Source organism: Lonchura striata, chromosome 19 (genome assembly GCF_050655825.1).
Source record: "Lonchura striata isolate lonStrDom1 chromosome 19, ASM5065582v1, whole genome shotgun sequence".
Classification (NCBI taxonomy): Eukaryota; Metazoa; Chordata; class Aves; order Passeriformes; family Estrildidae; genus Lonchura; species Lonchura striata.
Genome location: NC_140721.1, coordinates 2,467,017 through 2,491,236, shown reverse-complemented (window position 1 = coordinate 2,491,236; position 24,220 = coordinate 2,467,017). Strand labels below are relative to the sequence as shown.

General features: G+C 43.1%; 1 protein-coding gene across 15 annotated transcripts in view; it reads right to left on the bottom strand.

Moving 5' to 3' along the window:
- BCAS3 (BCAS3 microtubule associated cell migration factor) overlaps positions 1–24,220 on the bottom strand; it is a 298,450-nt gene that overhangs the window by 126,185 nt on the left and 148,045 nt on the right. Inside the window, exon 24 of one of the 15 annotated variants that reach the window (XM_085557233.1) lies at positions 18,636–18,655. The exons of the other annotated variants lie outside the window; for them this stretch is intronic. Coding sequence (XP_085413359.1) covers positions 18,651–18,655 — 5 coding nt within the window. The 3' untranslated portion in view covers positions 18,636–18,650. Of the gene's footprint in view, positions 1–18,635; positions 18,656–24,220 lie in introns of those variants that run through there. 15 annotated transcript variants of the gene reach the window in all.

The following is a 24,220-nucleotide window of genomic DNA, read 5'->3' as shown; positions in this document are numbered from 1 at the left end:
ATTTCCCATAGGATTTATATGATATTGCTGGGAATTGCTACGCCCAGGACACTAAATGGATCACTTCTGTGGTTGTTAAAGGAAATATGTACAGAAACACTGAGCCCAGCTACCAAAATTTATTTACAGGTGTGAAGCAGGGACAGGTCACTGTGGATATCCAGAGCTACCTGGAATACAACTTCTGCCATCAACAGTGCTACCACCCTTTCACTTAATTTAATTCTCTATACTGACCTGGAATAGCCTGGAATATTAGGATAAATTTTAATCTGTCAAAGAGGTTAAAAATGGAACAAAAAGGAACAGCTTCTAAGCTTAATTTAAACACACTCAACTATTTTCTAAGAATGCAAAGGGAATTCTGCCACCCCAGCTGTGAGCTTAATGAGAGCATTCATTCCCACATCAAGTCGAGAAGCTCTCCATCCTCATCCTCTCCCCACACATGGACACTTTGCTGCTTCTGCACCACGGGGTGAGAGGAGAAAAATTCCTTCAAGTTCAAGGAAAATACAGCAGATTTGCTGAGGAGCAGCACAATACAGGGGAGGGTTCAGTGGTGGGGAGCAGCAACACTTTCTGTGAAGTATTATTAGAAAAAACAACATTTCAAGGACAAACAGGTATTAATAAATTTTCAGGATTGTTCCCTCAGCACCTTTTGGCCACTGCTCTCAACCTCACTGCACAACAGGAGATGTCTGCAGACAATGGCAGAGGAGGGAATGGTCAAATAAGGATATTTTTAAGGAAATACTTGCTGACAGCACACTGAAACGAGGATAAACACATGCCTACTGTTTCAAACCAGCTGCAAAGGCTGAACTTTTATTAAATAAACAGGGCAAACAAGCCAAAGCCCACAGGCAAGATGCTCTGTCACCAGGGAGGTGAGGATGATGAGGTGTGTCCTTGACCAACTGCTTGGGAAGTTCCTCTTGAATCTGTCAGGGAGCACCTGAGGGGTTTAAGTCTGAATTTCCACTGAGAACAGCAAAGCATGGAGGGACACATTTGCACAAATAACAGGGACAAATTCCAGGTAGGTGAGGGGCTCTAAATGTGGCTTCTCTCGCTGCCAAGGTGGCCACTGGTTCCTCAAGGAGTCAGAGACACAGGGCTCTCCCCAAAACAGATCTCACATGAGAGTTGGGCTCTTTGTGGGTTTAATTTCAAATCAGCCTCTCACATTTGTCCCTTTAACAAACACCCAGGTTAAAAGTGATACAACAAGTTTTAATTAGAACGGTGACAAAATTACCTGCTGGAAATACAAAACCCCTGACGGGTTTTAGATCTCACATTTTGGTGACCAGGTAGAATCTGAGTAATTTCTGGAAAGCTCCCATTTGCATCTAAATACCACAGCCCAGACATTTCTGTCACCAGTGCTGAACCCAAAAAAGTCACAACTCCACTCCCTGTGGAGGGAGAACTCCTCAGGAGCAGAGCAGCAGAAAGCAGCTCCTCATGTTGGCCAGCATTATAAATAAAGGACATCCAGCCTGTGCCACGGGGAAGAGTTATTCCCATTTGTGAGTTTTTCCTGGAGTGAGAGCAAACCCCACTAAATATTCCTGTCTGCTTTGGTGTGCACAAAGAGCCCGGAGCACATAAATCTGGAGGAATATTGCTCTTAGAAGGACCAAGACACACACACAGAGGGTGATGCCCAGGGAGATGGTTTGGGGTGCATCGCAGGGATGCCCGGTTGGGTGGCGGTACCCGTTGGGTGGCGGTGGCACTGCCAGCCTGCCCGGGCCGTGTGTCAATGACCTCGCAGCAGCAGACAGATCCAGTCCTTCTGCTTTTCTTTCTCACTGAATGATTTCCCTAAAGCCAAAGCTGGGCAAAATGCCACTAATGCTGCCGTAAAACTCCCGCTGCGTTAGGAGGGAGGCAGGCGACTGAGGGTTAGGAGGTAATCAAGCTTACAGATTAAGGCTTGCTAAAGCTACAAGATCAGCACGGCTCGGGGTGTTTATTAACTCTTTGGAAACCAAGATGCACCATTTCCTACCACGTTGATAAAAAGGATGTTTTCTAAACCAGCCCTGACAGCTGAACCGTTTTTGCAAGATTAATTCTAATTTGTGCGAAGCCGGGAGTGCGGAAGAGACGCACTTGTAATCTATTTGGAGCAGTTTCAGGATAAATCGTGCTTCAAACTATGAGATCACATGGCAAAAGCCTCCAAAAAAGTACAGACAAGGAAAAAGTATAATTATTCTTCCAGTCAGAAATATTGCTTTTTAAATTAAACCAGGTAACCTGAAAGTCAGTGAGTTCAACATCCTTCTGCCCCTCGGTGCATCGAAGCTCTGACCTGGGAATTCCTCATTTGGAGCAGTGCAGAACGGGTTAATTTCTGAATATAAAATGAGGTTGCTGCAATCTGGGTGTTTTTTGTTTTGTTTTGTTTGTAACACAAAGCAAAATATACTCTACAGATGCTTGATTAAAATGCAACAGCTGTTTGTGGCGGTGCATTTTCCGCTAATTTACTGGGGCAGATTTTTGAAGGAGCCTTGTTTTATTGCATCTTCATTTGCATAAACATTCATATACCACAGCAGTCTGGCCACTTGTCACTCACTGGCTGGGCTGATATTTAAGGTTTAAATTCAAATTTGGCCAAGCCATCCACGTTCAGAAGGGAGTAAGGTGTTCCACCTGTGTCCTGGGATCCAACCTGTACTTTGTACATATTTAACTTCTCAATCCAAAATATTTCATTTTTTGGCATCGTACACAACTAGTGGTTAATCTGCTCTTCACATCTGTCTGGGTAGGCCTGGTGCCACTTTTTTTTTTTTTTAATATATATTATTCTTTCCCTTTTGTTTATTCGATCTGTTACATTCCTTAAGCTTGAGGACTAATCCAAATTATTCACAAATACAAAAGGGTTTATGTAAATTATTGTGCTGAACAAACCCAAATCACAATTAAAACACTGTTAAATGAATTAGACAACAATGGCTGCAGCTTCCCTATCATAGATTGAGGCAGAAGGATTTGAACTTTATTGACAGTAGCAGCAGAAAGCCTTAATCACTAAGCACCAGCACAGTCTGGGTTTCGTAGGGCAATGACCCATCTATATATTCATAACAAGGGTCTCATTCATCATAATTCATATTTAAAAAAACAAACAAACAAAAAACCCTCTTGCAAAACTGATGGAGGGAATGTGTGAAAAGTGATTGGATGGGTAAAGCTCTGTGGGGCTGGAAAGGCTTTAATTGATTTTATTGTGCCGTGTCTAAGCCTCCTTGCCCAGTACATCAGATCTCTATCTAACTGCATTTCAATTGATTTTCACTGATAGGCTTCTTTCTTATGTCTAGGGCTTAAGTACTAAACTAATAAAAGGATAAAAGACTTTGTAATACAGATTTTGAAAATAATGTGCACACATGATTTCCAGGGAAGAAAATCGTGTGATGTGTTTGTCCTCCCCAAGTGACTACAACCAGAAGTTATAGAAAAAAATGCAACTAATATGAAGAAGATTACTAAGGGTGGGAGGGGAAAAGGGAAGAAAAAGAAAGAAAATGAGGAAAAAATGTCCCTTGGCTAAAATCAGCTTGATTGTAAGCAGACTTGACTTCAATGGAGTTGTACCTGCTCACATTAAGGGTGATTTTGACTGATAATTCAAACTTGATTGAAAGAGATTTTATAATTCATTTCAGATGTGGGTTAATTCTTCACCATTTTAAATAATGAATCATATTCTGATAGGAGTACCTAATGTAGATGTCCTGATAAAACAACCTAAAGCAAAATGAGCTGGGCTTTAACTGCTTATGGATGATCATTTTCTTGGACCTTTAAAATACATGAATTTTTAAAGCATCTAACTTGTGGCAGCTCCATGGGACAGATCTCAAACCCATTTTAATGCAGCTGCATTTACACCCAGGTCAGACTCAGCTTGTTCAAGCCCCAGGACGTTGCTGATGGGGCTTTTTATCAAATAACTACTCAAAGGAGGTGATAACTCACTTGGAATAACAGATTATAAAAGCAACAGGTTCACCTAAAGCAAACACATAATAAATGCAAATTCCCAGCCACAGGTGGAAAAGCAAAACGTTCTACAAGTGAAAACATCCCCAAAAAGCCATTTCCCCCCATTTTTTATTCTCCACACCCTGCTATCATTTGCTAATCTATTGCAAACTGCACTATCTGCCTGTCAGATGGTTTGGAACATCTGTATAACAAATGATAATGCAGAATAGTTGTTCTGGGTTTGTGTTCCTTTATGAGGCTTGGTGTTGATAATCTCCAAAGCACACCCATGATTCTTTAAATTAAACATAAGAATCTTGTCTCACAGTACAGCTAGGTTATCCATGTGTAAGAGCCCAAGCCAAGTAATTACACATCCGCTCAAAGGATTAGACACATAAGATTTCTTTAAATTTTTAATAAAAGTGCACAGCTGTTGTAGGAAAAAACTCTTTTGTTCTAGATTTTTTTAAAAACCATTAAGCTCAAAGTGATTCACAGTTATGCTTCAAGAAAAGTACTTTCAAAGTATTTCTGTTAGGCACTTTTTTTTTTAGTAGATTTAACATCACTTTAACCTCATGGCAACGGATTTGAGCCAGGAATAAGCTCATGGAGAGGTATTTGGTCAAGTTTTAAAGAACATTTCTCTGCTCTTCCCTGGATATCTGCAAATGCACCTCCCCAGCGATACAACCACGTGAACATAAAACCACGAGACATTTGCTTCATGCAGTCAGGCTGTGGGATGAGCAGAAAATTGGTGTTTGGCTGGCACCACACGATGGGACTGAGGGACACGGTGGCCCTGACAGCCCAGGGACACTGCTGTGAGTGCCCTGGGACTGAGAAAAACTCTGGGCTGGGGAAGGGGCAGTGGAACACCAAATGCACCTGGGTTCTGCCCCACGAGTGCTTCCAGTGGGAATGGAGCTGCATCCTCTGCAAGCACACGGTGCTGCAAGGTCACCAGGCCAACACAGAAGCAGAGCTGGAGGGACAAGAGCAGAGCAGCAGAGATATGGGAGCAGCACAAGTGCTCTTGAAAAGAAAAATGATGGCTGGAATGAAATCAGGGTGATGGAGGCAGTGAGCAGGGGGTGACACCAAACAGGTGACAGCATCCAGAGAAGCTCGAGCAGGGTCAGGATGAAGTGGAAGAGACCAACTGGCCATGCTGGCCAAGCAGGACAATAAAGTCTTTACGTGGCCTTCAAGTGCCATGCTTCTGGAAAGGGAGGAAGAAACCTGGACAACAATAACGAGGAAGGACCATGGAGAGGAGAATGAAGTTCTTGAGGACTGTCATGATTAAAAGATGAATTAGCAGAGAGTGAGAGGTCAGGAATGCAGGGCTGAGGGACTGGGATGGGACAGAGGCCGGCACAGATCCTGCACAGCAGAAAACAGAAATGTTGTCCTGCTCAGCTCAGCAGTGAGATGTCACCTCAAACACATGTACCCAAACTCTTGTTCCAGCTGGGAACTTGAAAGAGATCCAGAGCAGGCTGATGGGGGGAACAGAAAGCCTGGCTCTCATAAGGTGGGAGCAGCAGGGCTCCTTCCCCCTGCAGCTGGCAGCCAGGACAAGCACACAGCCCTGCTCCACAGACACTCCAGGGAAGAAAAACTGTTTAACCCCATGGACAGCATGGGCACAAACCCAGGTGTGCCTTAAAAGATTAAATACAAAGTTTGGGGGTGTCAAGTCTGAGTCTCATCACTTGAGTCCATCCTGCTTTTCTCATTGAAATATCTGAACTTTGGCTCTGCACCTCGGTGTAGATGTTACCATTAAACCTCTGCTATAATGTGCAATCTTACTAACCAGCAATATGCAGGATTTACAGATAAACTGTGGTATGTGGGTATATGTACAGCGAATCTAAATCTCTGAAGGTTTTAATGAACTGCAGCTGACCTTGATCAGTGATTCAAAGCCCAAAGCAGCTTCTACTCTCTCACACATTACTAACCTTTGCTACAACATTTATCAATTTACCTTCTTGATCTCTCAAGCAGGTCATGTTTTCTAATCAGCCACTAGCTCAAAGACCTACATCCCAATTAAATTACTGAATGAAGACATGCTGGAATGTAGGCTTCTTTTGAAAGAATTAGCACAAATACACTTAAATACTGGATTTGCCATGGCTGAACTGATTTTTTTTAAACACTTGAACAGCATATGCAAGCACAGATACATATCCTGCTCAGAACTGTTAATGTAATCCGTGAAACACTCTGTTTCCTTGGATGTTTTCTGGTTTTCCTTCCCCAAATGTTCTGTGCATTAATACTGACCTGAGCTTTAAATCATCTATGCTGAGCCATGAGCTCCTCAGACACTGGCTTGTCTGAAATCTTTGGGTAGAAAAAAATACACAGATGTTTATTATTAAGCATAAGAGCAGCTTCACAGACTTTGCAACTTAAGTTAGATGCTTATTAAAATGTCCCCGAGATCCGAGCCTCATTTTTTTTCCTCTTTCAGTGCAGCTTTTTTTTTTTTCTCTGCATACAGAAGAGGCAAGGGGTTGAATGTCCAGCTGAAGGGGTGAAATGTCCAGTTGAAGGGCTCTGTTCAGCCCCTCAGGGTGGTGGATCCAAGAGCAGAGTGCCCACAACTCCCTTCCCAAGGGATGTGGGGCAGTGGCAGAAACCATGCTCAAGATTTGAGCCAGCCTTGCTTTGGTTTAAAAATCAGATGATGCAAAGAGCTGCTCTGTGCTGGCCAGGGCAGGGTGCTGACAGAGCCTGGGAGGTGCAGTAGCTCAGCCACACAGTAGCTCTGGTGCTGCCTGGATGTGATGCACATGTTGGGAATGCCTGTGCCCGGCATGTGCAAAACCAGGCACACAGGAGGGGGAAGGAGGGGAGCACGGCGTGCTGAGCCTCACAGCAGCCTGGCTGATGGATAAAGAAATATCCTCCACACTGCTGCTGCTCCTAACAGCACTGCTGCAAACACAGGTGAGAGGGAATCCTCGAAAAGAGAGCGAATCTCCTGGTTTTCTGGTTTTTTTTATTCTCTATTTTTTGCCACTCTCAGAATTAGCAATCAGTAATGACAGACACTGACAAACCTCAAACACCCAACACTTCCCAGACACATACAAATCATGTTCCTGCTCACTGAGACAGGTGACAGACATCCAGAGCATCAACAAAGCAGCAGTTTCAGATGAAATTTAGATTCCAACAGGCAATCTCTGATTTTGGAAAGCAGCTTGTTTCCCCTCACAGCCCTAACTTAAACACATTTATTTTTAACAGACTTGAATCATCCAAGTCCCTTTGTCAAATATTTCACAGGGAATTCAGATTCATCAATAAACCAAAAAAGAAACATGAAGCCACATTTTCTGCAACACCAAGAGTTTGGATTATTTTAGTTTGCATGAAGGTGGAGGAGATGCCAAATCTGCAGGTGCAGCCTGTGAGAGCAGCTTTGGTGCTGCTGAATTCAGCTTGTCCCCACTGGGAATCTGCTGGGAATTTCCAGGAGGCAGCACCTGGAATTCTCCCCACCCCCTGTCTCACATGGATAAGAAACCTCAGTAAGGTAAAGGGATTTGAGGTATGGAAAAGGGTGAGAAGTCCTAAATTAGGGAAATCCAATCAGGATTTGAGCAAGGATCAGCTAGTTGAAAAAGAGATGATGTTTGCAGAGTAAAAATAACAAGCTGCTTAAACACCAATTGATTTTCTATTTTAATTTTCCTTCTTCCTGCACATTCTTCAGTTTTATGATGAGTTAAATTTAATGTATAAAATACGTATGATGTTTAAAAAGGGGAGTGTTGAACCCCAACACTTTGGAAATTGAGTAATACTTTGGAAATTGATAATACTGTCCCCTTGCCCATCCTTCTGCCCATCTCTGTTCACACAGTAAAACTGCCTGCATCATGAAATTGATTTTTTTTTCTGTAGTATTTACAGCAAAGATAATTTCCCTACAGTAATACATGGGGAATAGCTCAGGAAATCTTCCTTTAAGGTGTATTTTAGGATACTTAAACCTCACAGGTATTGTATTTTGATGCCGCTGTCACAGGAAAACAAAAACATGCTGCAAAAGCTGCCCCGTGACACGTACAAGAAAACACTCCTCGCTCCAAGTTTAATTTATTTGTTGACAGAGAAGATCTACTGTGCTTAATGCAAAGTTCAATAGAAATACATGTAATACAGATACCCAGAATCATAACTGCAATAAAATAAGCTCCGCGTTTATCCGGCTGTTAAACGCAATCCAAAAAATTTATTGGTAAAAAGGAATCAAATTCACTTATGGCATAAAATATATTCCCTTGCCTTCCAGGAGCAAGCTCGCTGAGCTCCATTCATCACAACAAATCAGAGTTGTTCATCTCTCCCAGCTCTGCCCCTGCAGCCACAGCACTCGGAGCCGGGCACCGCTGCTCCCATCCCCAAAAAAGGCACCAGCAGCCCCAAAAATCCCAGCCCACAGCAGAGCTCAGCCCTGCCCATGGCTCGCTTTGCCCTTGGTTTGTTTTTTCTAAATGAAGCTGTCAGCTGAGGGCTGGGTTTGGGGTGGGTGCTCTGAGGTTAGGGAGCTTCCAGGCTGATGCTCGGAGCGGGTCCACGCAGATCCAGGCACTCCCTCCTCAGCTCCTTTTTATAGAGCGGTTTTAAAAGGTGACAGTAATAATTCACAGGCAACGTTTATGACAGAAAAGGGAAAAAAAAAAAAAAGAAGTATTTCATCAGCTCCTCCAGCTGCTTTTTCAGAAAGTTCTCCTCGAGAAAGATCCACATTAAACACTGAGCACTTGCAGCTATTGTGCATATCTCCCCTAATTACAATTTCATAAGAGCAGGAGATTTCCTTGGTGAGAGATCCAACATGCGTCTTTTTGCCTTGAGCTTACTACGCTGGCTACTGAAAACACAAATATACTAAAAATGAAATAACTTTCCCATTTTAATGTGGCCATAAGCTTCCTGCCAGGCTGCGACCTAATTGAGACTTTTGATCTGAGCTTTTCCCAAACATGTTATTCTTCAGAGTCTGTAAAACATTTTAACTGCAGCTCTCCTGCAATCATTACTGAAAGCTATGGGGAATAAAATAATAAAAAAAAAAAAGGGGGGGGGGGAGAGAATACTCAGTTTATCAAAGTCAATGGAAATACAAGGTATTAATTATGCTAAATGAAGAAATATGGGCATTTGGGTTACTTTTGGGGGTCAGAAGTGTTTCAGTGCGGCGCTGCCTCTGCCTGACCTGCGCATCCCCGTCAGCTGCAGCCTCACATCAAAGCAGGAGGGGGTGAGGAAAGCGGTGCCAGGGTCACCGGGCTGCCTCCAACCACCACGTTCTTATCAATGCCAAGCCCTGATAAGGACACGACCCCTCTCCGAGGCACAGGAATGGGGGATATCCGTGTGCCCGCGTGCCCCCAGACCGCTCCGTGCGCCGAGAGCGAGAATAAAACCGCCCAGCACATTTCCATCCTCCAACAGGCACCGGGGGGAAAGTAAGCCAGAGCCCAGTGCTGATAAGATGCACTCAGATGCCCGAATGCAGCTCCCTTGATTGGGTTAACGGAGCCAAACACACGGCAGAGCACAATTAAAGCAGAGGGGAAATTGTATTTCTCCCCTACAGACAGCTCTTGTGAAGTTTCATCAAAGCAAACCCAAAAATGTCTTTATTATAGCGAGACCTACAGCAGGAGCACATGTAACCCGAAATAAGGGGTGTTACACAGTAGTAAGTCACCTAGTAAAATAAAAGTATATTTTCAATAAAGATTAGCTCTGCATTTTATTTCTTGAAATTCTTTGATCAAGTAATTTTGAACTACATAAAACCAGCCAGACCTCCCTAACTGAGCATTCCTCAAGAGATTGCTCTGCTGCACTCAAAATGCTACAACTGCATCTGACTGTACTTCAGGTGACGTTGCTCCTGTTCATTTTAAACACATAGCAGTTTTTGCTCACATTTGTTGTAGGTATTTTCTTTTAGAGAAAAGGAAAGCTCCAGATACAGACCATCCTATTTTCCAGCCAGAGTGCAAAATATTTTTACAGCACTCCAGCGTTTTAAATGTTCTCAAAAGCACTGAGAAAATTATACAGAAAAAGGTGGAACGTAATTAAATCCTTAATGATTTAAAATGCCACATTTAATTCATTCCCACTGCATTCAGAATGAACAAAAAATCAAAGCGTTAACACTGTGAATCATTTTGGTTTCTGCAAGCCAAAGTTAAACACTAACTAGTTTACTCTGTGCCCAAAATATTTACTAGCTCCGACTCAGATTTAAACAGTATAAAACATGATCATTCTGGAGTGCAGAACAGTTCTTACACATACAAAAGAGGTAATGAGGTGAAACTGGAAGGTACAGAGCTGTATCTTTCCAATCTACCTACAGGTTTGAATTTTACAACATTTTTTGCCCCCGAGGGGACCAAAAGGGCCGTACGTGGTGCTACGGAATTCAAGAGCTACAATTATTTCATGTACCTTTGGAATTTAGCATGAAGTTAAGCATGGAAAATACAGTCAAGGAGACTGTTTAAAAGCCTGTGGAATGGTGAAGGGAGGAACAGTAGGACGTAGCCTTTAATCCTTTAACAAACTTCACTGTCTGTGCCAAGAAGCAAAAGAGAAAAATACATTTTACATTTTATAAATAGTCGTGAACATAAGCTAAAGCATTTTGCCACTTCTGGGAAATCAATAGGCAAAATCAAGCCACTCATTTGCAAATAATTTATGTGGCTTTTTTTGCTAATGCAGGACAATCTCTCTGTGAAAACGAGGGCAATAACTTTATTATGCTCATAAATGCAATGCAAAGCAAAGAGAGACTGATGCCCCTGCTCTATCTGCTGCACAAAAGCACAGCTTCGATCAGATCCATCAGGCTGCGGAGCTGCACAACTTTGTCTTAAGTCAGGCAAAATTACAGAGCACACGGAACCAAAAAAGCCACAATTATTTCTTTCAAAGCCATTAGACAAGCTGCCATTTGCCACTGCTGGTATCTGCAGGAACCCAGCAGCGTTTCTGAGGAGGAAACACCTCCAGAGCTGCCACCCCAAGGCAACGCTGCTCCTGGGGAAGGAGTGCACAATCACCTCCTGGATGCCCAGAAATTAATGCCATGGCACAGATTCTGCTGTGGAGGAGCAGGGCAGCCCCAGCTCCATCAGCACGAGGCACACAAAGCTCCTTAGTCAGGTCTGCAGATCTGTTTGTAGGGCAGGGAGCAGCAACTCCATCCTCCTGCCCAGCTGTGTGGGACACAGCTGCAGAATTACCATCCCCTCCCCTAACGCCCCGTGCCCTCCCACGCCAGGAATCCTCCCTTGGCAAGGGGGAGAGCAGCTCTGGGGGGTTTCCATGGGAGTGGTGCCCTCCCAGCACCAGCATTTTTCTATGGCTTGTGATGAAAAAGAAAAGGTTCTATCCCTTTAAAGTGCTGAAACTTCAACAGAAACTTTGCTCTGAAGGGGAGACAGGGAGCAGCTCTCAGGTATTCTGCTGCTCAATTACCTGCCAGGAACCCAGCTCACAAGTCCGTAATTCCATCCAGCCTGCCCTGTATCCCACTGTTGGGGATTTTTAAAAACTGAGCTATTATTTCATAAAAAGAAAACTAAAGAAAAATAGTAACTTGTGTAAAATTGGTACTTGCCATAGGCTGTTAATGCATTGTGTTACTGCTCTGCCTGCAAATGTCTAATAAATTACAAGAGCTGCATAAAGCCCTTATAGGAAACATCACCTCACAGGTCAGCCCTCTCCTAAACAGCACAAAAACAACTGATACAAAACATAATCAAAGCAAAGGCAGCTTGAAAGTATTTCAGAAACTCATCCAGCTTTGTTATGGAATTGATGGTCTTCTTTCAAAGGACAAAATGCTAAACTTCTCCAAGACTAAAGTGGGGGGCGGGGGGGGGAAGAGTTTCCATTTGTGCAAGAGAAATGCACAAAACATCCATGATTAAATAAAACTTCCTGTGATTGAATCTGACTACCATTTTACAATATTAATGCTAATGGATTATCATCCTCTTGTTTGCATGTTTAACTTCGGTTCCCATAAAAGTTGCTTGTACACAGGATCAGAGGGAAATGGCATTTCAGAAACTAAAAACAAAACACACACGCTAAGAAGCAAAGGCAATTTTAAGAGCTACAAAATCAGCAACATCCAGACAATAATCAGTTTCCAATGTCAGCCCAGGAAGTCAGGCAGCAAAAAAGAAAAGATGCGCCCGAAAAAGAAAAAGACTTTTAGGAAACAGCAAAATTAAACCAGGAGTAGATATGTAAAATAGATGAATGAAGACAAGGTCTTCCTGCACCGAGGGAGTTGTTTAAGGAGAAACAGTGTCCGTTTGTGGCCAGCGATAATACTTTCCATTCAATAGAGTTTGCAGCTTGCTGATTCATATGATTGCAGGCTGGCGCCCCGCTGGCGAGCCCCCTCCGCTGAAATTAAATCCACTCTCTTCAGTTATAAATTATAATGCTCTATAAACAACACTCCCACTGGGAACGGGGAGAGAGAGAGAGCTCTCTGCATAGTCCACTCACTGTTTAATGCTCTGCTCTTCTGCCACAAACAAGGACTGTATGTCTGCCACAGACAGCACTCTTGCTGTAATTTATAGACTGTTTGATGTTGAGAGCAGGGGAAGGAAAGTAGGATTGTAATGCGAGTCAAAGAGGAAAAGAAGTTGGAAGTGGGTGAGTGTGCAAGAAAGAGGAAGAGCAGAATACATTTTACACACATATTTTAGAGATACATCACTGTATGTATCTTTGCTGCCCCTTAGGAATTGTCCCCTCCAAAAAAAAAAAAAAAATCTGGAATACCACTTAAAATAAATGAGCGTGTGACGCCAGGATCCTTCCATATCAATCAGGAGCCATCTCCATGGCTGAGACTCGAAGTCTGTTATTGCAGAGAATATGAAAACATTAAAATGATAAGGATTTAACTAAAACTGACAGCAGCCCAGAAATTCCCAGCCCGGGCTGACGAGCTCTTCCCAGAGCAGCGTGCCCGGGAGCCCACGAGGCACAGGGAGCCAAACCTGGAGCAAGGCTCCCAACCCAGAGCAGCTTCCTGCTCATTCCCACCTTCCTCATCTGTGCTGGCCACAGAGAAATAATTCTGGCTCTTCTTCATGATTGTTATGAATTGTTTTTAAATGAACCTGCAACAGGCACCCAACTGCTCCGAACGCACGCACAAATCCAACTGCTTTTCTTTTTTTTTTTTAAGCAAATGGATTAAAAAATGCCAGTGAAACTATTTCTGCTGTGGGAAAGATGAAGATTCCAAGTAAAAAGTATATTATTACCCCTAAGAACAGCCTACGTTACCCAGCTGAGAGGGTACTGGGAAATACCCCACGGGCCAGCGAGAGCTTCAGCAGCAGCAGAAACCAGCACGAATTTCAGAGCAGAACCCCTTCATTATTGTCATGGAAATTGCAAACTAAACCGTGAGGGAATGACAGAGTGCTCAAGAAAATGGACACCAGGATTGAGATGTCCATCACTCAAGATTTTGATGAATGACTACAAGTCAGTGATCCCCTGCCTGACCAAAAACCCCGAATCTCCTAAAATTGGCATGGCACAGTCACATAAAAGTCTCCACATGATTTTCAGAGTTACCTAGGGCATAGGCCCAAGGTTTTTTTGGTTAATAATATTTTCCCCCCAAACCTCACCACTACACTTTTCTATTTCTTCTTTTGAAGAAAGGTTTAGGCAGTAGCTGAGCAGCTTTTAGGTTTGAGGGAGGGAGGGACTGAGGGCAGAAACCTCCTTTACTGTGAGGTTGAGCCCTTGTATGTCAAATCTGGCCTGGAGCAAATTTTCACAGCTGAATTATAAACCCTGTAAACAAGGGTTTATGATGGAAATGCTGACACAACCTTAATTACAAACAGCGTGAAGTGGGGGGAGGCTGTGTAACACACACTCCTTTTCACTGCCACTCCTCTGGCACACCAAGGCTGCCATCCAGAGAAAAACCACTCCTGCCCCTGCTCCTTCCCCTCACTGCTCAGGCAGGAGCATTTTTATCAAATCTGGTTGCACAAGCCTGTGCTTTAGAAAAGGAAAAAAAAAAAAAACCAACAAACCTTGATTTTGTAATAAAAGTATAATGTATAGCTTAAAAATAAATTAAATAAAGGAAACATTAAAAGATAAATGGAGCAGGATGCTCTATGGCTGAGGTAATTTGAGTGGAAAGGGAAGGAGGGAGTTTACATTAATAAATGATTAAAGGCCTTAACGAGGGCCTATCTGGTTGAAGAGAGGAGCAGAGTTCTCCACCTCTCCTCCTTCAGCCCAGCTTTTTTACATTTGTTCTCAATGCTGATCAATATGGTTTTCATTTAGTGATTTCCATAATGCCATATGTGATCTGCAAGCCTGACATAATGAAGGCAGAAAGAGAGCTGAAGTCATTTGAACGTTCTCGCTTGCATGTCTGTCGCCAATTTAGAAAATAAATATCTATTGAGAGTTAGGGTTTCCTCCTGTCTAGGAGAATCACAGCAGGATTTGCATATGCAGATTGCAAAGCCTGGTTTTCTCTCTTCTCCCCCTGCCCCTCGTTAAACAAATAAAAATGATGTTGAAGAATCTCTTCCCCTCTTGTGTTGCAGTGAGTTTGTGTTTTTATAATGAAGAGGAAATATTAATAAAGTTTAAAACTGAATGAGGACTGGCTCCTCTCTGCTCTGGCTGAGACTTGCTTGGCAGCCCAAAAAAGCAAAGGTTTTCTGAGTCTTTGCTGAGTCGCACTGACCTGCTGGATCCCATCAGAGACCACCTTAGTTTGAAATATAATAAAAATAAGGTCTGTACTAAGCAATATTTGGTTTCATCATGCCATTGTCTTCATGGGCAGAGTTTCAATCAATGCTGCAGAGGTATCACCCTTGTAAAGTGAGCTCTTCTGTCCCTCAGAGGTGTGAATTACATTTCTAGAACACCACTGCTATAAAGTGTATGTTTAATAAAAAAACAGGAGTGGCAGGTACGTTTTGGAGGGCTGGAACTGGGGTTCCTGCCACCTGTGTAACATCCCTGGCACAGAACAGGGCAAGGGCACAACTGAATTGTAAAAATGTCAGTGGCTCATGGCAGACAAGATGCCACAGCAGATTTGGAGGTGTTTGGCAGCCAGCTGAGCTCTCAGATCTCCAGGAAAGGATGAAACTGGAGCTTCCTAAACCCTCACCCTTCAGTTGTAATCACTTCTCGCAGACGCCCGACTTTGGGACTTAATTCTGTTTATAAAAATAAGCAACAGGTTAAAAGCTCTGCTTGAGAGCGTCATTATTTGGGTGGCTTCCCCCTGACCCAGATTCCCAATTCTTCAGCAGAGCAGGGAGATGTGATCTCCAGAGTTCCATCCCAAGCATCAGCACACAACATTTCCTGGCTGCTGGGAGGGGAGCAGCAGATCCCAGGATGCTGCAGCTGGAGCACAGAGCTCCATTTGCTGCAGAGGGAGGATTCTGCTTTTAATGTCCAATATGTAAACAGCAAAACAACACCGGAGAAATTAGGGTTTGCATTAAATTTAGGATCCAGGCTGCTGCTTTGGCTACTTTGGGTACATAAATGGTGTTGTACTACAGAGGTTTCAGAGTTTTGCCAATGGCTCAGTTGAACACTGAGCCATCAAAGTATTATCTGAGTTGCTGTTAATAAAACTGGCAGTTCATTAAGGGTATCTGACAGAGAAAAAGCAATGTAAATAGGGATTTGTGACTGGTGAGCAAGCTTTCCACCATAAACAAACTTTCTTTGAGGTTCAAAGAGTTTAGTTAACGATTTAAAGATTTTTTTTCTCATTGTTTTCAGGCATTGCCAACTCTTTGTCTACAAGAAAATAGCTTTAAAAAGCTGCTCTTTGTACACATTTTCCAAGTTCCACAAATTGCTACAGATATAAAAATGTAACCATGGAAAAGAAACCCCACTGCTGAATTCCAAGAAGGTTGTCAAAATTAAAATACCCTGATGATATTGTTAAAATTATAAAGGTTCTCCACCTCTGGAAGTGCAAAGCAACATTAAAATAATTTCTTCTCCTTCTGTTCATATCACACTTCTGCATCTCTGTTTACCCAGTGTAACTAATGGTAAGGGATTTCAGCTCCCCAATTATGATATTGCATTGACCTAATTGGGTTTCTGGAGGGCTTCAGGGAATTCCAGCCTTAAAGACTTTGTTCCCAGCAAATTAAGAAAGATGTGGAAGCGTGGCGCTTTCAGAAAGGGACAAACGAACCTACAGAGAAATAAATGCTGGGATAAAGAGGGTGGGGAGCAGCAGAGCCACAAAGGGCTGAGCTGGGAATTCCCGCAGCCTCGCAGGGATGAATAAATCAGGAGAGGAGAAGGGACGGGAGAGCTGCGAGGGCTGAGGGTGCTGCCGCTGACCTCCCGCCCAATTACAGCCTCATTGGCAAAGCAAACAAGGAATTATTGGCTCTTTAGCCGCCCTTTTCTTCTCCCGACCCGGCCCCTGGTTCTCATTCTGGTTTTTTTCTCCCCTTTTCCTGTTAGGCGAAAAAAAAAAAAAAAAAAAAATCCCAAAAAACAACCCAAAGCGCCAAGCCCTCCCCAACAAACCAACCCCATCTGCAAACACCTGATATTCATCTCGGTCCTGCAGTTGTACAGTCTTGTTAAATTGTTACCACCTTTTCCACGAGCAGTTTTGGCAATTAACCTCGTGGTCATACACTTCAAAGGGAACAACTGTTGAGTTTAACCTCCTTGAGCTACCATGGATTCCTTTATGATTTTTCTTCAAACACTTTCATCCCCAACAAAAAAATGCAGACTGATAAGATTGGTGTTTATTTTTCCATTTTGTCAGTTTATTAGGATGACAAATACCTCGACCAGTCACCACTAGTTTGTGCTCCTCCAAGTCTGTGCAGAAGGAAGCTCTCCTATTAATTCACATTTCTAAGGCACGGTCTCTGCTTGCTGGAATCCATGGATTTGATACATCTGACCCTTCCTTGCCCCTGTTTGCAAATCTCTCATATATATCTCACAATGCCCAAAAGCTCCAAAAACAGAATACACAAGTACGAGTTAATGCTGAGGACATGGGATCCCATTACAAATAAATATATATTCTGTCTATTTATTTTGTAAAACCCCACCATTACTGAGACAGAACTACTTTGCACATGAAAAAGGTTAAAGAGATTCCTCTCCCCTCAATTAGAATACCAGTTAACAGGATCAGGAACTGTGTTAGTACAAACCACACTTTTTCTTCTGTCTAAACTTCTGCCTACAACATTTATTAATTTACCAGACCGTGCAGCTGCTCCTTAAGCAACTGGACAGCAAATGACAGGAAAGTACCAAAGCAAATACTACAGGAGTGTGATCAGGTTACTTGGAATGTTGTTTCCCCTTGCATTTACATTCTGATATTATAGCACATTTTTTCCTCCAAAGTAATCAGAAAAATGTAAAATGCTTTATTCTTAGGAGAAGCTTTCGAGAGAGAGCCAAAGAATCCCAAAAAAAGTGTCTGAGTGACCTTTTGGTAGGGAGTGAGCAGAGCTGGCCGTGCCGGTGGCCAGGGAAGCATCACTTTTCTCTGGCTGCAAACTGCCTCGGGTGGGAGAGGGAACAAAATCCCTCTCCAGGAAAAGAATGGAACAAAAGTTTCAGATCCGTCTCGCAGTGCAAGAAAGGGAAGCATTTGGGCAAGCATATGGCATGTGTTTCAGGTTGTGAGGGAGGCAAAAAAAAAATTAAAAAAGAAAAAATCCACCATGTTCCGTGCAGTTCAGACCAAATAGAAAACTTATTCTGACTATTCTCATTTGTCAGAGGCTTTTCAAAACTAAGCAGATCTCTCCATGGCTCTGATGTCAAAGGAGGAAGGAATCAGCGGGTATCGAGTTTACATTTTTAGGTTCTCTTTTAACTGTTCCCACTTTTAATTTTAATGTGCTTGTCAACAAAATGAGAAACTCCTTCACTTGGGGGAAAAAAAAAAAAACCATAAACAAACCAACCAAAACAAAAAACAAAGGAGAAATTAGCACGTTAAACGATACCCGGGTCTGGTGCTATGCTGCACAGTTCAGTGAACCCCTGCGCAGATCAGCAAGATGGCTGGAAATGTCTCTTTCCGTCTGTTTTTCATCTCGAAGGCCGTGTACTCAGCAGAGTGTGAAGAGAGCCTCTCTCCCCTCCGACCGCTCCTGCTCACCCCCCCAAAGCCCCTGCAGCAGAGAGCAGGAACTGGAGCAAATGCTTTTGTGAATTAAGAGATCTTGTGAGCGTAAATTTGGTCAGGCTGCTCCTTTCTGCAGGCCAGCCCCGGCTGCTGCCCCAGGATGTGAACTGTCAGTTCGCATAGCTGGTGATGAGTTGCAGAACCATCAGTAAAGGTGAAGACGGCAGGAGCAAGAAAGATTCAAGACTGGTGGAAATCATTTCACAAGGAAAATTTCAGCCATCAGTGGGAGGAAGCTTTGAAAAATGCTGCCATTTCCGAGTCAGAACGAAGGAAAAATTAAATTACTGCCGGTGAGGCGAGCCAAAGTCGCATCTTACCCTAGGGAGAGGTTTGATAATGGTAAACATTTGACAGCTGGCCTGAAGTTGTTATCTTGTTCTAACAGTTGTTATAGTCTGAGTGAACATTTCTGATAAGAGAACAGAAAGAAAAACACTAACCCATTTTTAATTTCTTGCTCTCTGTATTTGAGGCTGCGGTGCCCAAAGCCAAACAGGTTTGAAGCTGTTTGCCACCATCGCTCTGATTAAAGCCTTGGTTTTTACACTGAGCTCTGGACAGGCTTGGGAGGGAACAACATCACTGGGTGCAGCAAAACATTAAGAAAAATTTAAAATAACTTCAACCCTCTCCTTCTCAATATCCCTTAAATACCCCTCCTCTGCTTCACCACAGGCAACTACAAAAATTAGCCCTAAATTAGAGTGAAATTGAAAAAATTAATTAGTTTAAGTATTTAACTTCAAGATCTACCACAAAATCTTGTTCCCCTATCGCTTTACTCCAAGCTGTTGATGTACAACCACAAAACTTTAATTCCTTTATTATTCTTTACTAAAGAATACTTATTCAGACACATTAGAAAGGCAGCAAGCTCGGTTCCACCTGAGCAGAGCAATAATAATGAAAACCAGCTCTGTTTAAGCAGAAATAGGTATGCTATCTTCACAGGAAATTTAATTATACATCAGATTTTTTTTGTGCTCAGTTGTTACTGACAAAGAACGTATTGAGGAGGGAGACAGGGCTCTGCTCCCTCCTGCCATTAGCAGCTCCTCCTTTAGGAAAACACAGCGTGGGTATGGAAAGTACATTACACGTATGTCAAAATCAAACTACCATCCTGTCAGAGAAGCATGGGCTGGTTGGGTTTTTTTTTTGTTTTTTCTTTTTTAAATCAGGAATGCATTTCTAAGCTGTTTAACACAGCTTAGCCTCACAGAACACATAAACAAAGCATTCACCTCCCATTAAAAATAATTAAGATGAATATTTACCATGGCTATTAAAACTCTGTTTAATAACTTATTGATATGGACTAGGGGTAAATCTTCCTGTCCCTGAGCACCTAAAGCCTCCCTGTCCAATGTGCCTCCTTCTGCACAGGCAGGCCCAGGAAAAGCTGACAGAGAAGTTTTCCCTGATGGTCACGATCCCAATCCCATCCCCAGGCACAGGATAAAACCCCAATTAGACAGGCAGCATGTGAAGCTTGTCCCTTAGTCACATAAATTAACTCCAAAACTCTTTCTCTATCTCCTGCATTAACAGGTAGAAAGTGTTTCATTACTTTTTCCAGTGACTCTGCCCCACTCTTAAAGCAAGAGTGTATAAATTGATATTAAAGTATGGTATTTTGAGAATGTTTCAAAGTAAGGTCAAACTCGTATTAAAAACCTACTAGTGTAGGCTAAAATAACAGTCTGGCTGAGCAGCCCTCGGTGCATCTGGGTTCAATTACCCACTACATCCTTGCTGTGTTTTCTACCAGCAAGAACAACGCAAGCGTGGCTCGGGGTTCACGGATAATGTCAAAGTTAGGTTACTCAGAAGAGGAACCAGATAAATCATCCAAATATCACAGCCATATTGGCAGCCCATCTTCCTCCCCCTCCCTCCATCACTGGAAGCAGCACAGCGTTGCATAACAACAAATAGAGGACAAAAGTCCTCACCTCGGGAGGAGGAGTGAGCCCAGCTGGACTCCTGCTCTCTCTCACACACGGGGAGTGAAAAGCACACGCTGAAAATGCCTCAATAAAAAGGAGGCAGAACCCAGCCTAATGCACAAAGCAAACAAACACGATTTACCACGCTGGCACCCTGACCGATTCCTTTTTTTTTTGGTGTTTGACCCTGGAACAATGAGGCTGGATTAAGATTCATTATTTGCATTCAAGGAGCTGTCGTGGGGAGCAGGAACTGCTCCAGCACCAGCCTGAGGAATAAGAGAGGCTGGGACACTTGTGGAGTCATTGGCTCTCTCCTTTCTGACCCGCTCCACGGTGCCCAAAAATATTTGGCTAAATAAAAGCCCCCCCATGTCTTGCTTTTGTGTTGTCAAGCTGGTTAACAAGGATTTAAGAGCTGGGTGGGTAAACATCACACTGGGGCTCTGCTCAGCAGCGTCCTGAAAGGGGATGTGGGACTGGGAGCAGCCATCCCATCCAAGGATCCCATCCCTTGGGATGCCAGGCTGCCACTTCCTACACAAATGGCACAAGAAACACTCCAGTGTCACCAGCCCTCCCAGGGGACAGCTGCCACATCCCTGCACCCCAGCTCTGCCTCCCCAGCTGCTCCCAAATTGGGAGGCTGCACTCGGAGCCTGCATAAAATCACAGCAGTGGCTCTGTCTGCAAAGGCAGACGCTCCTCCAGGGAATGGGAAGATTGTCCTTCACTTCCATCAAGGCCCATAAAAAAGCAATTGTCAGGAAAGTTGCTCAAAATTATGTATGTTCTGGGAATGCTGCACCAAGTATTTTTAAAGCGGCATGTTTAATTTTGAGCAGCTCTATATGAAACATGGTAAAAGGCAGCAATAAATCAGCAGGATCAAAACTGCCTTTGTGGTGCATGAGGAGTCAGTTCATCCATTCTGGAATTCTGTTTGCATCCAAGTAAGAACACATTTACAAAATGATCAATCAGATTAAATTTAGAGGAAAATGTGTTTTTTACCCAAACAGTGCTTGTCAGAACACTTCCAGGTTAGAACATAAGATTTTAAAATATCCAACGCTCCATTATACATATATATATACACATATATATAATAAATTCATGTCCCTGCAATGTACCTAATTATATAAGGTCATTTCTTATAGAAAAGCACAGGTATAAAAGTTTGATGCCAGCACAGTCTGGCTGTTTATTAATTTACTATTGCAGATGAGAAGCCCTCCTCTGACTGTTACAGGGATGGATGCAATGCACTCCTGCATTCCAGAAAAGCAACCTGCCCAGCTCACAAAACATTAACCAGCCTCCAGGATGCCAGGCTGGGACACCCCAGGGCTCAGCCCCTTCCCAGGGCTGTGCTGGAGCCTCCTCTCCCTCTCCCAGCACTTGCCCTGTGCTCCCCTGTTTCCCTGGAGACCAGCATTTACAATCAGGGCTATAAATACACACAGTAATTAGGCATCTTTTGAAGCAAACCTTCCAAGCCATTTGCCATCTCAGGAATGTTTTAACTTCTGGAACAGAGAATGATCTTGGTTGAAAAAGAAGATGAATGCAGCCCTCAGATGGGCTCAGAGCTACAGGGAGGGGAAAGTCATCCCTGGACAGGTCATCACTGCTGCCAGGGAATGGAGAATTTTGTCAATGAGTCCAGACTTTGCTGCTTCCTCTCCCACTGGGAAAAAAAAAAAAGTTTAATATCGCTACAGATCACTATAAAATACGAAACAGATTAAAAACTTATTTCTCACAACCTGCTACTAATGGCCAAGGAAAGGCCCCAAAACATCAGCTGATGCTGAAGGACCTGAGCCAGCAGCTGCTCCAATCCTCTGCCTGCTCTGTCAGCTCCTTGCAAAGGTTACAGGATTTGCACAATTCCTTTTGCCAAGTCCTGGTGGAGATCTATCAGCATCCAAAGAAGTCATTTACACTTTGTTGAGCTCAGATTATCCACACAGTTCCTACTGACTAAACAGGGAGGTGCAGCTTGTCTATTAAATAATAAATCATTTATTGACTGCACAGGTCAGCTTAGACAGGACATGGAGCAACCTGGTCCAGTGGAAGGTGTCAGGAGTAGAATGAGATGAGCTTTAAGGTCCCTTCCAATTCAAACCATTGCAGGATTCTGTGATTTGCTGCTTCCAAGGCAAGAAAAACAAACTGGAAAGATGCACACAGAGAGATGGAGTAAGAAAATCTTTTAACTCCAGCAGATTCTCTGTCATATCCTTTAATTTTATTTATTTTAACTCTTACGTCTTTTCACATGAAGGTTTCAAGATCCTTTCAAATACTGGCTTCAAGTAATGAAATAGTATCTTCAGCAAAATGCCCAATTTTAGGATATGATTGAAGATACCCATTTACATCAGTGGAATTTCAACTCTGCCAAGCACTGAGGTTTCTCCAGCCAGGAAAAAGGAATTTATTTTGCACATAGCACTTCACTAAAACCTTGGCATGTTGGGCATTAATGACCAAAAAACCAGAAGATTCACATTTAGTTCTTACTGACCCTTAACATCTGAGTGGCACAGTGGTAAATCAAATAAAATTGCATGATGAAAACTAAGGTGCACAGTTAAATACAGCCTGGCAGGGGAGAACAGAGCTTCCCCTTCCTGCCTTTTGGAACAGACAGACTTTTCAGCAGGTTCCAGGGAGCATCAGAACCACGTTTGGTACCTCAACACAAACCTGCTTATAAGGTACAGGGACTGATGTCTGCTTTCAGGCCTTGATCTTGCTCCAAAAATTCAAAGTTCCCAAGGAAAAGCACCCCAACAATTAAATACTGAGACACACAATATAAAAACCCCAAAGCAGTCACTGTTTGTCTGCTGAGTGTACTGGGAAGAACTCGAGACCATCAACTAGGGAAGAGATGAAGTCTTCCCTCACAAGACAGTTTTAATGCCTGCAGGGGCATTCACCCTGTTTGGGGCTGAATTTACTTCCAGAATCTCAACCCTTCCCTTGCAAGATGGAATTGGGAGTTCTGGCAGAAGGGGCTTTTGGGGGAAGTGTATTTTAGGAAGAACAAAGGGAAACAACTTCAATACAACCCAGAGCAGACCTGGAGACAGAATTGGTTTTTGTAAGAATGATATTCCTCTGACAACGACTGCAAGTGGCTGCTCTTATCTCATACAAAACCTTTTGAAGCAGCTGGTTTGGGTGCCAGTGCTGGTGCTCCTGACACAGAAGAAAGGGTGGCTGAATGCAGCAAAAGCTTTGTCTGATCTGCATCACTTTGAACCATAAAAGCAGCAAGAGGGAAAACAGAAGGGAAGGCAAGTGCTTAAAACTGGACAGCGACTTGCTTTAAATCTCCTCCAGTGCCTTAATTAACTGCAGCAAACCTCCCCTGGCACAGCAGTGGGTGCTGCTGCAAAAGGACCACTGAAGCTACTTAGTTCCTAAAACAGATGTAAAGGATAAGTCTGTCTAGAATTTAGCCAGCATTTCTTAAGTGGTTATTTTTATTTCTGTAGCACTGGAACTGCTGAGATGTCGTCATGCTATCACTCACCCTGGTATTTAGGAGGAATTGATGGTGACAGCTCTTCAGACACTCTGGCATCATTCTGAAGCACCATGAATTCCACAATTATCTTTTGGGAAGAGCTGGGAACTTCATTTCCAGTACATTAAGAATGAATATGGGGTTTTGGAACATTCAAGTTTGCTTTCTACTGAGCCTTTAGGAGTGCGAGATCCTTCAGCTTTTTCCAAGAGAGGTTTGTGCATCAGAATGGGCAAGTGTACATCCTCGAGTCCATCCTTACAGACCATTTGTCCAGAATCTCTGCCAAAGAAGCTACTGAGCAGCTCAGAAATAAAAATCCAGGAAATATTATTTAATTCTGGCACAGCTGAGAAGGGTTGCTGAGATCTGCAGAAGTATCCCATC